The 18,997-nt window shown below is 52.0% G+C and overlaps 1 protein-coding gene across 1 annotated transcript; it reads right to left on the bottom strand.

Moving 5' to 3' along the window:
- Positions 1-13,062: 13,062 nt before the first annotated feature.
- Positions 13,063-14,144, bottom strand: LOC144944680 (noggin-2-like). Its single transcript, XM_078873040.1, has one exon. The coding sequence runs from the start codon at positions 14,112-14,114 to the stop codon at positions 13,344-13,346; it is 771 nt and encodes a 256-aa protein (XP_078729166.1). The 5' UTR covers positions 14,115-14,144; the 3' UTR covers positions 13,063-13,343.
- Between the last annotated feature and the right edge of the window lie 4,853 nt (positions 14,145-18,997).

Here is an 18,997-nt window from a genome sequence, read left to right as displayed (position 1 = left end):
CACCGCTCCTCACCCCCCCCCCTGCTCTCACACGCGCTCGCCCGCTGGCCCGGAGCGGCTGATCGCGCCGGTGACGGACACCCGCGCGGCTCGGGGCTAATTACGCAGTTTAGCGCACAAAGGGCGACTTCCCCACGTGCGAGCCGCTGCCCGGGGCTCGCTCACAATGGACTCGGATCGCGCATTGTGCTCCTCCACTGCCTTAGTCTGCCTCGGCCTTCCTCGGGGCCCCGTGGCCTCACTCCTTCCCGTGCCCCCGGAGTGGGTCGCGACCTGCCTAACCATGCAACCCACCCCCCCCCCCCCCATGTTTAACCCCCCACCCCGCCCCCTACCGCCAGTCCCCCCCCACACCGTAGCTTACTCCCCCGCCCCCCCGGAATCCTGTTTGTGGGCAGCACATCCGTGGGGTTGCCACCTCTGAGTTACAAAACCAAACCCGCCGTGATATATCGCGGGGAGAAGAGTGTGTCTGGCAACGTCCGAACACGGAAGAGCTCGCGTGCATTATGATGCTTCCCTCGTCCCTGAATCATAACGCACCCCAAGAGACACGGATACCCCCCGTATAGCCCTCACAGAGTTTTGGGGCAAATGCTGTTAGCCAGCATCTCTGAGGGCTGCCACGGCACACGAAGGGGTGGGTGGCCAAAACCGCACCCGACCGCCTTTGTCTCCTCGGTGGCGATGTTTGCACACCGCACCTGGTACGCATTCAAGGCCTAGTCGACCCTGGGGGAGGCCCAGAACCGGTTCAGATAATCGTCACTGATGTTGGCCGTGATCGGGAGTCGAACTCGGGTGGCCGTGTTCGCAGCGCAGCGCGATAACTAATGCACTACTACTGCTCCTCTGGTCACACACACAAACACCTGCGGGATTACAAGACGCACCTCAAGTCTGCGGATAATTCGGGGGCAATGCATCGCCTCGTGTGGCGTCTTCTTATCGCGCAGGTGACAAACACCGGGGGAGGATTTGGAGATCTTCTCGGGACAGCAGCTGCCCCAACAAGAGGCCGAGCCGGAGAGAAAACGAGCAACAGGTGGCAACCGGCTCCCATCCCGGAGGCGCTTCGCTCACCAAACTCGGCGGCTCCGCGCCAACGCAACGCGACCCACGCGAGCACGCGGGCGAACCCGTGGTGGCATCCACATCATGGGACGTGGTCGGCCCACATCAGCGTGGGTTGACCGCTCACATGGCATCGACATACATATGCATTTCGTCAATTAATCAATCAGTTCATTCATTATTTTTCCTTGTGTATCTGATGCTACAACTGTGTTAAAGTCACGCGTAAAAGCATTCGTTTATATAAAATGGACATGTGACGTGAGCAGGAATTAGATGCACCCATCGGTCAAATTACACCACCACCATCCTCTTCACAAGCCGGAGTGCCGCCCGTGTGTGTGCATGGATATGGGGTCTCTCTGCTAAAGGATACCACCTACCACTTCCTTAAAGGCCACCACCGGGTGCCATGGTGGCGAGATGTTAACTACCTCGCCTGGTATGCAGGAGGTCGTGGGTTCGATCCCGACCCTGACAATGCCTGATGCTGTATATTTGGAGTTTGCGGTGTCTCTCTCCCCGTGGTCGCGTGGATTTTTCTACGGGTGCTCTGTTTTTCCCTCCACATTTAGAATCAACATCACGTGTTTAGAGTATTTGGCTGCTATACATTTCCACATGATAAGCCACTTCGTTGAGCTGTCATTTATGGCAAGGTCGCTTCTGAAAAACATCTATGTAGCTCAGTGGTAAAATAAACAAGTGTAAAGTATCGGCCTGTAGGGGCTGCAGGGGCCCCGTGAACCCATGACATACAACACGTGTCAAACCACTGCTATCCTACGCCGTGTTCGTTATGTTTGACCATACTTCACCATCAATGCTATGCGAATTCAATTCATCAGTTTATCTTGGGTCGGATCGTCGTGTAGACATAAAGTAAAAAAAAATGTATCTAAAGAAACTGCCCTGCCCGAAAGAGCCAATAAAATTAAGTCTCCACGTGATGGGAAAATATGCAAATAGATTTTAGGTTTATTATCAAAACCGGAGCGTTGAAAAACAACATTTGTAATTTTTGTTATACTAATTTGTCAACGTGTTCATCAAAATATTGGTTCTGTCTGGTGGTGGAGGGTTATTGTCTAAATTATCATCGTACCTTCACGATGATCTAACGCAAAATAAACAATGACGATATTGGTCGTAAAAAATAAATCACCAAGTATAACATGAATCATCATAATTACACAACCAACCCCTACACCGGACGTGCGTGGTCGAGAGCAGAGACGCCTCGTGATTGGCGGTTCGATACGCAACACGGGGGGGGGGGGGGGGCAATGTCGTTCCATGAATGGAGAAGAAGAAAACAAATCTAAGAATCGCCAAACTGCGACGTTGGCAAAAGCCGAACCCGCCAAAGGCATCACGGACGAGTGGGGCCATCCACGCGCGCTCACCCTGGCGGCACCGCGCAATCCGTACAGCGTCCACCTTAACATTCAACTGTGACGTCATCTACACAAACCGTTGCTCCCCCCGCCCCCTTCCCCCCTATGCCATACGAGAGAAGCAGAAGATCGCGGTTCGATTGAACGACCGACATCAGGGGCCGTCCATAAATGACGTCACGCGATTTTTGGTGATTTTTGACCCCCCCCCCCCCTCGGCACACATCGTCACAAATGTCTGACCCCCCCCCCCCTAGGTGCGTGACGTCATTTATGGACGGCCCCTCATCGATGATCCACACGATCAGGTCAGGGGGGATCTTTGTCATCGACGGCTCCAGCAGGTGGACTGAGGTCGGCCACGCGGCAGAGCGCCGCGTCTCGCGCCGCGATTCTGAGACGCGGGAGGCGGAAGGGTCCTGAGCGGGAGACGCCCAGACGAGCTCAGTGGCACTCGAAATGCAGGCGAGTGGGGTGGGGGGCTTGCAGCAAGCGGTGGCCTTTAATAAAGAGGTGGCCTTTAATGAAGAGGTGGTCTTCAATAATGAGGCGGTCTTTCAGGAAGAGGTGGTCTTTATTAAAGAGGAGGCCTTTAAGGAAGAGGTGGTCTTTAAGGAAGAGGGTGGCCTTGAATTGTCTCTGAAGAGTCAGAGTTCTACTGTGAGCTGCAGTGCTGGGTGGATGGGAGAGCGCGGGGGGGGAGGGCGGCACGGGCTGCCCCCCCTCCTTGTCGACGACTCGACAGGCGATGGAGGAAGCCGATGAGGAGGAGGAGGGGCAGAGAGAGAGAGGCCAGGGAACAATGACGTATCTCTCTCCTCCTGAAGACGATCGCTTGTGCTGTGATCGAAACGTCGTGGTTCTTATTTTTAGTCACTTTATTACAAAAAAAATTCTATCTCCATGACTTTACCGAAAGAACCAAAGACTAACACTAACGTCATGGCTTCTTATTTTGTCCCAGTAAATCTCACTCATCCGCCCGGTGTACAGGCGAGAGGGCCGCGACCTACTTGCTGTACTGCCTCGCGGACAGGCACCGTGGAGATAGGGGGCGGGGCGAGGGACGAGCACAATTTGCGCTCTGCGTGGTTGCTGCCAATTCTGGACCCACCTCTACTGGTGCGTTGGTCACGACGGGGCTATTATTGGCCATACTTCACCACGATGGGCAGTACGCGTTGGTGCTCTCCGTCTCGCCCTCGCCGAGTGCCTGGACTGGTGCGGGTGTCCTGATGATGGCCCCGCGGTGGTGAGATGTTAACTACCTCGCCTGGTACACAGGAGGTCGTGAGTTCGATCGCGACCCTCACGCCTGCTGCTGTATATTTGAAGTCAGCGTGTTCTCCTCGTCGATTTTTCTCAGAGTCCTCCGGTTTTCTCTCTCCACATTTAGAAACACGCGTTTAGAGCATTAGGCTGCTATAAATGTCCACATCATAATCCACTTCGTTGAGCTTTCATTTGTGGCCAGGTCGCTTCTGAAGATTGATATAGCATCAGTGGGCCTTACCTGGTAAAATATTTTTCAAAGTTTTTCGTTTTTATCTCAGCAATAGCTCCTCAAGTCTCACACGGATCTCAATATTCTTCGCCTCGGCAAGGTGTTGATGCCCCGTTGAAGATGATGATGAAGATGATAATGGTGATGGTGTTGATGATGTTGTTGATGATGGTGTGTCTATGATGATGGTGTTGATGATGGTGTGTCTATGATGATGGTGTGTCTATGGTGATGGTGTTGATGATGATGATGTTGTTGATGATGGTGTGTCTATGATGATGGTGTGTCTATGATGATGGTGTGTCTATGATGATGATGTGTCTATGATGATGGTGTGTCTATGATGATGATGGTGTGTCTATGATGGTGGTGTGTCTATGGTAATGGTGTGTCTAAGATGATGGTGTTGATGATAGTTTGTCTATGATGATGGTGTGTCTATGATGATGGTGTTGATGATGATGTTGTTGATGATGGTGTTGATGATGGTGTGTCTATGATTAGGGTGTTGATGATGCTGTGTCTATGATTATGGTGTTGATGATGGTGTTGATGATGGTGTGTCTATGATGATGGTGTGTCTATGATGATGGTGTGTCTATGATGATGGTGTCTCTATGATGATGATGATGGTGTGTCTATGATGATGATGTGTCTATGATGATGATGTTGATGATGGTGTTGATGATGGTGTGTCTATGATGATGGTGTTGATGATGGTGTGTCTATGATGATGGTGTGTCTATGGTGATGGTGTTGATGATGGTGTTGATGATGGTGTGTCTATGATGATGGTGTGTCTATGATGATGATGATGATGGTGTGTCTATGATGATGGTGTGTCTATGGTGATGATGATGATGGTGTGTCTATGATGATGGTGTGTCTATGATGATGGTGTTGATGATGGTGTGTCTATGATGATGATGATGGTGTTGATGATGGTGATGATGATGGTGTGTCTATGATGATGGTGTGTCTATGGTGATGATGATGATGGTGTGTCTATGATGATGGTGTGTCTATGATGATGATGATGGTGTGTCTATTATGATGGTGTGTCTATGATGATGATGATGGTGTTGATGATGGTGTGTCTATGATGATGGTGTGTCTATGATGATGATGATGGTGTGTCTATGATGATGGTGTGTCTATGATTATGATGATGATGGTGTGTCTATGATGGTGGTGTATCTATGGTAATGGTGTGTCTAAGATGATAGTGTTGATGATAGTTTGTCTATGATGATGGTGTGTATATGATGATGGTGTTGATGATGATGTTGTTGATGATGGTGTTGATGATGGTGTGTCTATGATTAGGGTGTTGATGATGCTGTGTCTATGATGATGGTGTTGATGATGGTGTTGATGATGGTGTGTCTATGATGATGGTGTGTCTATGATGATGGTGTGTCTATGATGATGGTGTGTCTATGATGATGATGTTGATGATGGTGTTGATGATGGTGTGTCTATGATGATGGTGTTGATGATGGTGTGTCTATGATGATGGTGTGTCTATGATTAGGGTGTTGATGATGCTGTGTCTATGATTATGGTGTTGATGATGGTGTTGATGATGGTGTGTCTATGATGATGGTGTGTCTATGATGATGGTGTGTCTATGATGATGGTGTCTCTATGATGATGATGATGGTGTGTCTATGATGATGATGTGTCTATGATGATGATGTTGATGATGGTGTTGATGATGGTGTGTCTATGATGATGGTGTTGATGATGGTGTTGATGATGGTGTGTCTATGATGATGGTGTGTCTATGATGATGGTGTGTCTATGGTGATGGTGTTGATGATGGTGTTGATGATGGTGTGTCTATGATGATGGTGTGTCTATGATGATGGTGTTGATGATGGTATTGATGATGGTGTGTCTATGATGATGGTGTGTCTATGGTGATGATGATGATGGTGTGTCTATGATGATGGTGTGTCTATGATGATGATGATGGTGTTGATGATGGTGTGTCTATGATGATGATGATGGTGTTGATGATGGTGATGATGATGGTGTGTCTATGATGATGGTGTGTCTATGGTGATGATGATGGTGTGTCTATGATGATGGTGTGTCTATGATGATGATGATGGTGTGTCTATTATGATGATGTGTCTATGATGATGATGATGATGTTGATGATGGTGTGTCTATGATGATGGTGTGTCTATGATGATGATGATGGTGTGTCTATGATGATGGTGTGTCTATGATTATGATGATGATGGTGTGTCTATGATGGTGGTGTGTCTATGGTAATGGTGTGTCTAAGATGATGGTGTTGATGATAGTTTGTCTATGATGATGGTGTGTCTATGATGATGGTGTTGATGATGATGTTGTTGATGATGGTGTTGATGATGGTGTGTCTATGATTAGGGTGTTGATGATGCTGTGTCTATGATTATGGTGTTGATGATGGTGTTGATGATGGTGTGTCTATGATGATGGTGTGTCTATGATGATGGTGTGTCTATGATGATGGTGTGTCTATGATGATGATGGTGTGTCTATGATGATGATGTGTCTATGATGATGATGTTGATGATGGTGTTGATGATGGTGTGTCTATGATGATGGTGTTGATGATGGTGTGTCTATGATGATGGTGTGTCTATGGTGATGGTGTTGATGATGGTGTTGATGATGGTGTGTCTATGATGATGGTGTGTTTATGATGATGGTGTTGATGATGGTGTTGATGATGGTGTGTCTATGATGATGGTGTATCTATGGTGATGATGATGATGGTGTGTCTATGATGATGGTGTGTCTATGATGATGATGATTGTGTGTCTATTATGATGGTGTGTCTATGATGATGATGATGGTGTTGATGATGGTGTGTCTATGATGATGGTGTGTCTATGATGATGATGATGGTGTGTCTATGATGATGGTGTGTCTATGGTGATGGTGTTGATGATGGTGTTGATGATGGTGTGTCTATGATGATGGTGTGTCTATGATGATGGTGTGTCTATGATGATGGTGTGTCTATGATGATGATGATGTTGTTGATGATGGTGTGTCTATGATGATGGTGTTGATGATGGTGTGTCTATGATTAGGGTGTTGATGATGCTGTGTCTATGATTATGGTGTTGATGATGGTGTTGATGATGGTGTGTCTATGATGATGGTGTGTCTATGATGATGGTGTGTCTATGATGATGGTGTGTCTATGATGATGATGGTGTGTCTATGATGATGATGTGTCTATGATGATGATGTTGATGATGGTGTTGATGATGGTGTGTCTATGATGATGGTGTTGATGATGGTGTGTCTATGATGATGGTGTGTCTATGGTGATGGTGTTGATGATGGTGTTGATGATGGTGTGTCTATGATGATGGTGTGTTTATGATGATGGTGTTGATGATGGTGTTGATGATGGTGTGTCTATGATGATGGTGTGTCTATGGTGATGATGATGATGGTGTGTCTATGATGATGGTGTGTCTATGATGATGATGATGGTTTTGATGATGGTGTGTCTATGATGATGGTGTTGATGATGGTGATGATGATGGTGTGTCTATGATGATGGTGTGTCTATGGTGATGATGATGATGGTGTGTCTATGATGATGGTGTGTCTATGATGATGATGATGATTGTGTGTCTATTATGATGGTGTGTCTATGATGATGATGATGGTGTTGATGATGGTGTGTCTATGATGATGGTGTGTCTATGATGATGATGATGGTGTGTCTATGATGATGGTGTGTCTATGGTGATGGTGTTGATGATGGTGTTGATGATGGTGTGTCTATGATGATGGTGTGTCTATGATGATGGTGTGTCTATGATGATGGTGTGTCTATGATGATGATGATGTTGTTGATGATGGTTTTTTCTATGATGATGGTGTTGATGATGGTGTGTCTATGATGATGGTGTTGATGATGATGGTGTTGATGATGGTGTGTCTATGATAATGGTGTTGATGATGATGGTGTTGATGATGATGATGGTGTGTCTATGATGATGGTGTTGATGATGCTGATGGTGTGTCTATGATGATGGTGGTAATGATGATGGTAAAGTCACGTAGGTAAAAAATAAAAAATAATAGAAATAATAATAGAAATACAATAATAAATCACGACGTTTCGGAGGCAACACAAGTCTCCGTCATCAGGTTGGACCGTCACAGCTAGATTTACTGTCTCAAGTGAGGCAAAATTCCAAGAGACAGTAAATCTAGCTGTGACGGTCCCACCTGATGACGGAGACTATTGTTGCCTCCGAAACGTCGTGATTTATTATTTTATTTCTATTATTATTTATATCATTATTTATTTTTTACCTACGTGACTTTATCGAAACACCTAAGAGTATGAATCCTTGCAGTCCAGAAAGCTTCAAATCTAGGATGATGATGGTGTTGATGATGATGATGGTGTTGATGATGATGTGTCTATGATGATGGTGTGTCTATGATGATGGTGTGTCTATGATGATGGTGTGTCTGTGCAGGAACAGTCGCACATTCGGCACTGCTCACGCCTTCCTCCGCATTCACTCACCGACCGTGTAAGAAGAGTTATCTCAAGCCGAGAGTAACACACGAGGCAAGCTGCCTTTATTGACTCGGAAAGCTTAGAAGTTCCACTGGTTAATCAAAACAGCGACGTTACGCGTAATACAGTCTCTATATTGGTAACGCCATTGTGAAGTTACTATTCTAATAATCTTAATAAACAATACGCACAACCAAAGGATTCCTGTCGGCCGGGGTCTGTCTGGGTCGGTGGGCCTGGAAATTATATCCGCGCCCGGTACACCACATCCAGTATAGCCCTCACTGTGAGCTGTGGCCACTGTGATTGCGTGGCAACACCGTTTCAAGTCATCTCCACAGCGAGCCGGCCGGGAAAAAAAAAACCTAAAAAATATTCGATGTGAAATGAAGCCCTCGTTATGGCATCGGTGTGATTCAATCGCACACAGGATGCATTCAATGAACACGCAGAGTCTATTTCACCTTCGTGGCTCTGAACCAGTAGTCGTACGTCCTTAAAACATGAACACAAGCTCGTCATAATGCATTTTAATAAAATATAAACACGGACATAAATATTTAGAAAACACATCAAACATTCACGTGTTGTGTAGAGTACATCACCGGGACACACGGATTTATTGCTCGAAACTCATATTGCTAACGCGCGCGTACACACAGCAACACGATCTATAATAATAATACTTGCAGCGTGTGCGCTGAATGCATCCATCCCAAAGTGATCCATGAAGCCACGTGCTCACAGCGAGAGGCACTGGGATGCCAGGGACACGTCTACTCGAATAAGTGCGAGCGTCAAAACACATTACCACCTCGTGTGTGTGTGCGCGCGTGTGTGTGTGCGTGTGTGCGCGCGCGCGCGTGTGTACGTGCGTATACGTGTGTGCGTGTGTGTGTGCGCGCGTGTGTGTGTGCGTGTGTGTACGTGTGTGCGTGCGTGTGTGCGCGCGCGTGTGTGTGTACGTGCGTGTGTGTACGTGTGTGCGTGTGTGTGCGCGCGTGTGTCGTGTGTGTGTGCGAGCAAAGTCCCATCGGTGAGCGAAACGTGGACCCCCCTAATGGAGCATCTTCGCCAGTTGGAAACATTTAGGCTGGCCTGCCTACGATCCATCCTGGGTTTAACCAGGCTGGATTGTGTGAGGAGCTCACAAATCCTTGAAAGATCTGGGCAAAGTCCCATCGGTGAGCTCCTCCGGCAGGCAAGGCTGCGTTGGCTGGGTCATGTAGCCCGCATGCCCAGCCACCGCATGCCTAAACAGCTTTTGTTCGGCCGGATCGAGGGGGCTAAACGGGCGCGGCCCGGGCTAGAAAAGAGATGGAGTGATGTGGTACAGGAGGACGTGGAGCTGAGTGGACTTGCCGATGACTGGTACCAGCGGTGTCAAGATCGGCCTCTGTGGAGGAGGCTCGTGAAGGACACTACTGGGCAGTTGGCGGCAGTCGCCCTCCAGCAACAACGGAGGGCAGAGGAACGACGCTCACAACAACGAGCGGAGCGCCGGGTGCTAAAGCACAGCAAGTTGGCACAGTAGGGGGCACAGGCGGTGCATCAGCCAGTCATCTCGGTCATCTCAGTCAGTCGACCCGTGGCACCTAGGTCTGCCCCGTGACCTCCTGCCAGCGAGCGTTCGACACTTCACGTGGCCTCAAGGTGCACATGGCCTGGCACAAGCGTCGTGGTGACATCACCGCCACTTAGTGGCGAATGGCGGTTGTTGTTGTACGTGTGTGTGTACGTGTGTTTGTGTACGCGCCTGTGTGTGGGGAGCGGTAGTGTAGCGGTTAGCGCTACGCTGCGCTACGAACCTGGCGACCCGGGTTCGATTCCCGCTCACGGCCAACACCGGTGGCGATTAATTTAACCCGTCCTAGCCCCCCTCCCTTAGGTCGACTCAGCCTCAAAAGAGTACCTGGTGCGGTGTGTAAACATCGCCACTCGGGAGACAAAGGCGGCCGGGCGTGGTGCTGGGCACCCACCCCTTTGTGTGCCTTTCCGGCCTTCATAGGTGCTACTCGCACACAGCACGTGCCCCAACAGCCTGTTAGAGGCGAAACGTGGGATAGTTATATTTTGCGCGCGCGTGTGTGTGTCTTTGTGTGCGCGTGTGCGTGTGCGCGTGTGCGTCTGAGCGTGTGTGTGAGCGCGTGTGTGTGCGCGTGTGTGTGCGCGTGTGCGTCTGAGCGTGTGTGTGAGCGCGTGTGTGTGCGCGTGTGTGTGCGAGCGTGTGCGTGTGAGCGCGTGTGTGCGCTCACGCTTTTGGCAACCAGAGACAGGTAACAGAGACATCGGCATGCACTTGTTGTGTAAGGTTCTGTAAGGTGCACAACTCCCGACGTGTCCGTTCACACACCGCCGAGATGCATCTCCGATTGACGCATCGCGGCACACGTGACCTCCAATCCCCCACCGCTCCCCTCCCCCTGCGTGGCGAGGGCCGTCTGGAACGCTCTTCCTTCCGATATTAGGAAGCCACAGGAGCTATGCACTTTGAAATCATCTCGTTTGGAAAGTTATTTCTTTAAAACTGTCCCGCCCACCCCGTCAAACCTCCGATTAGCACCGTTGGCTGGGTACGGTGTGAAAGAAGTTCAACGTGCATCCACACGTTCCTCAGTGGTCACTTCTGCCCCCCTGCGAGAGAGAGAGGGAGGGCACCTTGCAGCGTCGTTGTGTTCACCTACGGAAGATACTCTCACCCTCGAGGTCTCGATCAATGCGGCTAAGACGCAGCGGTGTTGGCGGATAGTAAGGACTCGTGGTCGCAGGTCTGGATAAGTCACGGGGCGGAGGTTCTACACCGCTGTTTGAGCGGAACGTTTCGAAATGCGAGCCCACAAGAATACGACAACCAGAAGCCACTGGCGGAGTGCGTTAATTGGCAGTTTCTATAACACTGGCTGGCACACTAATTGGTAGTGATGTAACACTGTCACTCTAATTGGTAGTAATGTAACACTGGCTGGCACACTAATTGGTAGTGATGTAACACTGTCACTCTAATTGGTAGTAATGTAACACTGGTTGGCACACTAATTGGTAGTGATGTAACACTGTCACTCTAATTGGTAGTAATGTAACACTGGCTGGTACACTAATTGGTAGTGATGTAACACTGTCACTCTAATTGGTAGTAATGTAACACTGGCTGGTACACTAATTGGTAGTGATGTAACACTGTCACACTAATTGGTAGTGATGTAACACTGTCACACTAATTGGTAGTGCTGTAACACTGTCACTCTAATTGGTAGTAATGTAACACTGGCTGGTACACTAATTGGTAGTGATGTAACACTGTCACACTAATTGGTAGTGATGTAACACTGTCACACTAATTGGTAGTGCTGTAACACTGTCACACTAATTGGTAGTGATGTATCACTGTCACACTAATTGGTAGTGATGTAACACTGTCACACTAATTGGTGGTGATGTAACACTGGCTAGCACACTAATTGGTAGTGATGTAACACTGTCACACTAATTGGTAGTGATGTAACACTGGCACACTAATTGGTAGTGATGTAACACTGTCACACTAATTGGTAGTGATGTAACACTGTCACACTAATTGGTGGTGATGTAACACTGGCTAGCACACTAATTGGTAGTGATGTAACACTGTCACACTAATTGGTAGTGATGTAACACTGTCACACTAATTGGTAGTGATGTAACACTGTCACACTAATTGGTAGTGATGTAACACTGGCACACTAATTGGTAGTGATGTAACACTGGCACACTAGTTGCTAGTGATGTAACACTGGCTAGCACACTAGTTGGTAGTAATGTAACACTGGCTAGCACACTAATTGGTAGTGATGTAACACTGGCACACTAGTTGCTAGTGATGTAACACGGTCACACTAATTGGTAGTGATGTAACACTGGTTGGCACACTAATTGGTAGTGATGTAACACTGTCACACTAATTGGTAGTGATGTAACACTGGCACACTAATTGGTAGTGATGTAACACTGGCTAGCACACTAATTGGTAGTGATGTAACACTGGCTAGCACACTAGTTGCTAGTGATGTAACACTGGCTAGCACACTAATTGGTAGTGATGTAACACTGGCTAGCACACTAATTGGTAGCGCTATAACTCTTGCGTGCACACAGCGACGCGTTCCTTTGAGCACACACACATCGCCTTAATACTGAAACAATAAGGAACTGTTCATGATATATATAATAAAAACTATCTGTATATTTATATATTTCCAAATATATATAACTCAATCGTATCCTATCCTACCACGTGGATGTTAGTGTACAACTTGTGACGGACGCAATCGATGTTCATGGGACGCGGCTCGCGTCAGTTTCAATTTGCGAATCGTCACACAAAGTCAAAGATTCCCCGTGTAGCCTCAACAGACTGTTGGGGCAAGTGCTGTTCGCGAGCACCTTTGAAAGCCGGCACGGCACACGAGGGGGTGGGTGGCCAGCGCCACGCCTGTGCGCCTTTGTCTCCCTAGTGGCGATGCTTTTACACACCGCACCAGGTACCCATTTGAGGCTGAGTTGACCTAGGGGAGGCCTAAGACTGGTTCAAATAATGGTCGCTGGTGTTGGCCGTTCGCGAGAATCGAACTCGGCTCGCCATGTGTTGGCAGACACATACCACACACGGGCACAGTCGTAAGGGAATGTCCGGGACGACCAAAGCAGAGATGGAGCCACGAGCGAATTCCAGGCGGCATCCGGAGCGCGCGACGTGGCACCCCGCGCGGAGAGCGAGAGAGGCAGGGAGATGTTCGTCATCCGTCCAGCAGTGGCTCGATGCGCCCCCCTCGTCGTCTCAGCAGGAGCACCTGCACTCGGCTATGATGGGATACTGGATCTTCAGCCACGTGCAGTTCCTGTGCGCGCCCCACCCACGGCAGTACCAGCGCAGGATGGCCTTGCTGGTGGAGCGCTGCGCCTTGCAGCTCATGCCCGCGGGGATGGAGCACGAGCGGCCGCTCTGGCAGCTGCCCTCGCGCACGTAGCGAGGCCAGAAGCGCGCTCCCAGGTCCTTCCACGCGTACGCCACGGGGCACTGGGTGTAGGCCCACAGGAAGAGCTGCATCTTGCGCCGCGCTTTCCTGCCCAGGGCGCCGGCTCGCGAGCCCCTGGGGTCCGGCCAAGCGGCACGCGCGAAGTCCATGTCCCTGATCTCGCTCGGCATCACGCGGTCGCGCCACGCCGCCGACGCAGCAGCAGCAGCCGCCGCGGCCCCTCGGCCGTGCTGCGGGGTCCGCGCGTGCGGCTCGCCGGACTCGCTGGAGTTCTTGGCGAGTCCGCGGGCGCGAACTTCGCCCGGCGCCGCGACGGACATGAAGGTCGGATCGAAGTGGCTGCCCAGCAGCCTCCTCAGCACCCTCTCGTCCAGGTCCTTGGTCTTGGGGTCGAGCTCGGGGTCCGGGTACTCAATGAGGTCGGTGAGGGGCAGCTCCTCGCTGGGCACGGGGCGCAGGTGGAGGAAATGTTGCGCGGCGCTGCCCTCGATCCGCAGCAGCAGCAGGGGCAGCAGCATGGGCAGCAGCAGCAGGAGCAGCGGCGCGGGCTCCGTGCGCAGGGACCCCGGCATGATGGTCTCGGCGCGCCCATGCGTGACGCTGACGGGCGGTCGGCGATGGGGCCGCGGAGGAGACCCGCGCTCGCTTTTATATTCGCGACGCGAGGATTTGGAGCGCCGTCATCCGCGGCCAAAGTCGGTGGGGGCGCGGGTGGGAGGGGGGAGGGGGGCCGTGGGGTGGCGGAGCGGGGGCGGCGAGGCAGCGGGGGGGGGGAGGGGATGAGAAGGCTGGCCCCGCTGGTCGCATGTCGAGACCCTAATTAGGGCGCATTGTGCCGCGTCGCGTGAAACACACCAAGCTAATTCACTGGCGAAATTCAGAGCGGCCGCGCCGCAGTTTCTATAACAACCGCAGGCCGGCGGCGTCGGCGGCGGCGCCTACTCCGCGCGCCTCTTGACGTTGGTGGCGCGGTGGAGGAGGGAGGAGGAGGAAGGGGGGGGGGGGCCCGGGCGACCCGTCTAGACTCGCGGCACCGCCGAGCGGCCCGCGGAACGGGGCCGCGCCCGCCAGCGACCCCGCGCCCGGGCGCCGGGCCGCGGCGGCGCTGTTTTATGGCGGCGCTGGGCTCGCATCTGCTGCCCGGTGCCGATCTCGTGCCGAGATGGGAGAGAGAGAGAGAGAGGTGGTGGTGGTGGGGGATCGTGGGAGGAGGAGGAGGGCAGCCCCTACCCTGTGCACGGGGGTAGAGTGCGAGTGTTGTTGTTGTGTGGGGGAGCGGTGGAGCGGTGGTTAGCGCACTGTACGCAAGCTCCGGGCACACGTGCTGGCGTGTGCTGCGCGCATGTTTGTGCCGCGTAGGGAGGGTTGTCACTGGGGGTCCCCCTTGACATTGCCATAGTTTAGATGAGATGCCATGTGTGGAAGGGTTTTAATTTGCTGAGACGTTCAAGCAAGCGCCATATACAGATCACATCCATATACAGATCACATGGCGACTCGAGTTCGACATCAGACTACGGCTGACATCAGTGGCACAGGAGATGACATCTAAACCGCCCTGCAGCTCAGTCAAGCTCTGCGTGTGCGATCACGCCCGCTCCACAGGGGTGCTGCGGGACGGTGGCACGGCGCGTCCACCTCGCCTTAGCGTCGTGTTCACGTTGAACTTCTTTCGCACCGTACGTAGCCAACCGTGCGAATCGAAGGTGCCTCGTCTTCTTGCTACCGGGATCGACAAGTCACCGAGCATGGGTGGACATTCCGTGTTCCTATGACGGGGCGAGGCTATCCATAAGGCCACCACGGTTAACTTCCCCGCAAGGTGGTACCTACTTTATCGACCCCAACGGTATGATGAGTCGACCCCCGACCAGGATTTGAACTCGCAGCAATTCCATTGAGAGCTGGCCGGACACCCCAGGTAAGCTCAGGAATAAGACAACTCTCGCGATATAACATAGGATCATCATGGATAGGCGTGCCTTGCACTCTCGTGGTAGTGCCTTACGACGAGGATAACGCGTGACTCATTCGTCGCCGCCGTCGTCACGCCTCGTGTCCGCGGCCAGACCAGAGGCACAGTTCCCTTCCTCCGCGGTTACATGCGGGAAGTACCGAGTGGGGAACACGTGCGTGGGAACGGGGGTCTGTCCCCGGGGGTCTATCCCCTAGGGGTCTATTTTTTTAGGGGTGGGGGGGGCTCTATCATCGGGAGGTCTATTGTCAGGGAGTTTATCCCGAGGGGTCTATCCTCGGGGGGGCGGGGTCTAACTTCGGGGGGTCTATCCCTGCGGAGCCGAGGGCGCGAGGCGGCCGTGGCGGCGCGCACGGGGCCGCAGCAGTGCCGAGCGAGCGAGGAGCTAATTGTTCAACATTATTCCGCTTTGTCGCCTCAGCACTGGCGCGCAGCGAGCTGTCAGCAGGGCCCCGGGGCGCCGCGCCACCCACTACCAGGGCAGCGTGCAATGTGAGGTTGTCGTCTCGCTCGTGGCGTAGGAGGTGGGGGGAGGTGCGGGCCCCGAGATAAATCCCACGCCGTGTGGGCCCCAAAGCGCGGGGCCCGAGGCGCTCGCCCCGATCCGCCGTGTACCCGAGGCACGGCTCTGGTTGTTGATGCTGCTGCTGCGTTGGGCAGGGCCGCGTGGTTTAAAGACAGAGTGTCCTCGCCAGTAACGTCTCCTGGTAGGCGACGCTTGATGAGACCCAGAAAGTCGAAACCGCTCCACAGTTCATACTTCACGTTTGGCCACGAGGTGGGTGGGGGGGTTAAGGTGGTGGCCCAGGCTCGGTTGTGATCTCTTTATATCACTCGCCACCTGAAATCGTCGCTTCAAGTGCGCAGGTGCGCCGCGGTATTGTCAGAATAACAGCAGCGGACGTCACCGTTCGCCAGCTGGGACAGACCAACTCTCGCTCCGTGCCGTTCAGTGACCGATCCAGCCCCCAACACCCCTCACCGTTGGTCTCGCGGTTGCGTTACTACAGACCAGCGTCAACCCCCGGGGCCTGTCAACTTCCTCATGCGCTGTCGGGGATGAGCGAGCGATGTGATCGCGCGAGCTCGAAAGCGAAGTCCCGTGGTTGGCGGACAGCGGGACGGGCTGGAGTAGCCACACCTGACGCTCCAGCTCGACAAGAGGAGCCCGACTCGCGAGTGCTTCGGCTTCACACCAACCCCGCCCGGGTCCCCGCTCGTCCTGGGGAAGACGACGACGACGACGACTCTCGCCGCGGCATCGTTCCCGCGCGACCCTCCGTGCGGTTGTCAGCCCGTTCCGCCGCGATGGGTGGCAGCCGTCCATCAGCATGGGTCGGCTGCGTAACGGTGCGAAGGAAATTTAGATGTTTTTATTGGTTGATATTCTTATTATTTTATTATTTCCCTTCTACGTGACTTTACCGAAAGAACCAAGAATATGGTGCGAAGGGAGTTCAACGGACGGTAGTTGACGTGCGAGGGGTGGCGCCCTCGTCGGCTGTGTCCGGGACCAGTCTCCACACTGCGTCGGCACGTGGTGACACGGCTAATTCCACGTTTGACATCAGCGCAGTGGCGTAACGAGCAGCGTGGGGTCAGGCAGGGGGGTGCCTTGCCCGAGTTGGCGGCCCCCTTGAAAGCCACCATGAGATTTGTTTTCGACAACAGTGTACAACAACAACACTTATTTTGAAGCGCGGTTTAAGTTTATTTTTCATGGACATGCTTTCATTTAAGTTCCACGTTTTATTTTAATTTAATTAGAACAGTGAACGTCATATTGCAAAGAGCTATGATGGAGCTCTTTAGTGGCTGCATTTTGCGAAGACGGAGGCGCCCCCACAGCGTTAAATGTTCGAGACCGTGAGCGGAGTAATGAGGACGCGATATAGAATAGCCGACGGTGCGACACAAATCAAATATTGGGGCCTCATCTGATCGATTGCCGCACCCGTTGAGCTGATAATGTCGTTACTACGCCACTGATAATGTAGTTACTACGCCACTGACAATGTAGTTACTACGCCACTGACAATGTCGTTACTACGCCACTGATAATGTAGTTACTATACCACTGATAATGTAGTTACTACGCCACTGATAATGTAGTTATTATGTCACTGATAATGTAGTTACTACGCCACTGATAATGTAGTTACTACGCCACTGATAATGTAGTTACTACGCCACTGATAATGTAGTTACTACACCACTGATAATGTAGTCACTACACTACTGATAATGTAGTTACTACACCACTGATAATGTAGTTACTACACCACTGATAATGTAGTTACTACACCACTGATAATGTAGTCACTACACTACTGATAATGTTGTTACTACACCACTGATAATGTAGTTACTACGCCACTGATAATGTAGTTACTACACCACTGATAATGTAGTCACTACACCACTGATAATGTAGTTACTACACCACTGATAGTGTAGTTACTACACCACTGATAATGTACTTACTACACTACTGATAATGTAGTTACTACGCCACTGGCTCAGCATCATGTTCAGCACTTTTTAATGGACTGCTGGTTAAAGACCTCCCCCATGCCGTGTCGGTCATGGGAATTGGTTGACCATACTTCACCGCGCTAGTGAGTGCGGGGCTGGTGGAGGAAAGTGGCCAAGGACCGGTTCAGAAATCACTCGAATCAAACTGATGCATTCATCGGGTTTCTAGCGCAGTGCGTTCAACCACCACGCCACCGCTCCTCGCAGTGCTGAGGGGGGCGGGGGGAAGTGCCAATCGTTGCTGGGAATGCATTAAACAATCCGAAGTGCCTCGCTCCCATGGGCTTCTTTATCACTGAGAAAGAGGGCCTATAAATATTGCGTTGCTGAGACTGCACCGCCTCGCATATGTGCGAATAACCCCCACCACCACCACTAAACAACAACAACAAAACAACGATCCCCCGACATCATCATCGCATCCCACCCAGCCCAGCCACAGCCCCACTCACTAGCCCTGCAGCAGCAGCAGCAGGAGCAGCAGCAGGGCTTGCGGCAAGCCCCTCTCTCCGCTCGCCCCGTTCCCAGGCCGCGTCTCTGCGGCTGGCGCCAGCGCGCCCCGAGCCAGCGCGCCGCTTCAATCGGAGCCCTCCCGGCGTCCCGGCACAATGCCCACCGCCACCACCGGCACCGTGCGCCCGCGGACCGCTTTGTCTTCTCCCCCCCCACCACCTTGGCTAAGCGGGGGGTTCCCCCCGTTGCGGGGCCACGGAGGAGGAGGAAGAGGGATGAGAGCCCAGGGAAGTTGGGGAGGTGGAGAGAGACAGAGCGGGGGTGGGCGACAGAATTGGAAGTTGTTTGGGAAGCGTGGTGGTGGGGAGGGCGCGTGATGGTTTGGGAGGTGGTGGTGAGGAGGAAGAGGAGGGTGACCATGGTGAGGGGACCGGTGGGCGACTTTCGCCAGCAGTGCCGCACGCGCCACCGGGTTGCCGCGAACGATCAGGG

Source organism: Lampetra fluviatilis, chromosome 35 (assembly GCF_964198595.1).
Source record: "Lampetra fluviatilis chromosome 35, kcLamFluv1.1, whole genome shotgun sequence".
Classification (NCBI taxonomy): domain Eukaryota; kingdom Metazoa; phylum Chordata; class Hyperoartia; order Petromyzontiformes; family Petromyzontidae; genus Lampetra; species Lampetra fluviatilis.
Note: the sequence above shows the minus strand (reverse complement) of the source record. Positions and strands in the feature narration are given on the sequence as shown.

Coding starts and splice junctions, on each gene's coding strand:
- LOC144944680 (XM_078873040.1), bottom strand. CDS start 14,114: ATGCCGGGGTCCCTGCGCACGGAGCCCGCGCCGCTGCTCCTGCTGCTG.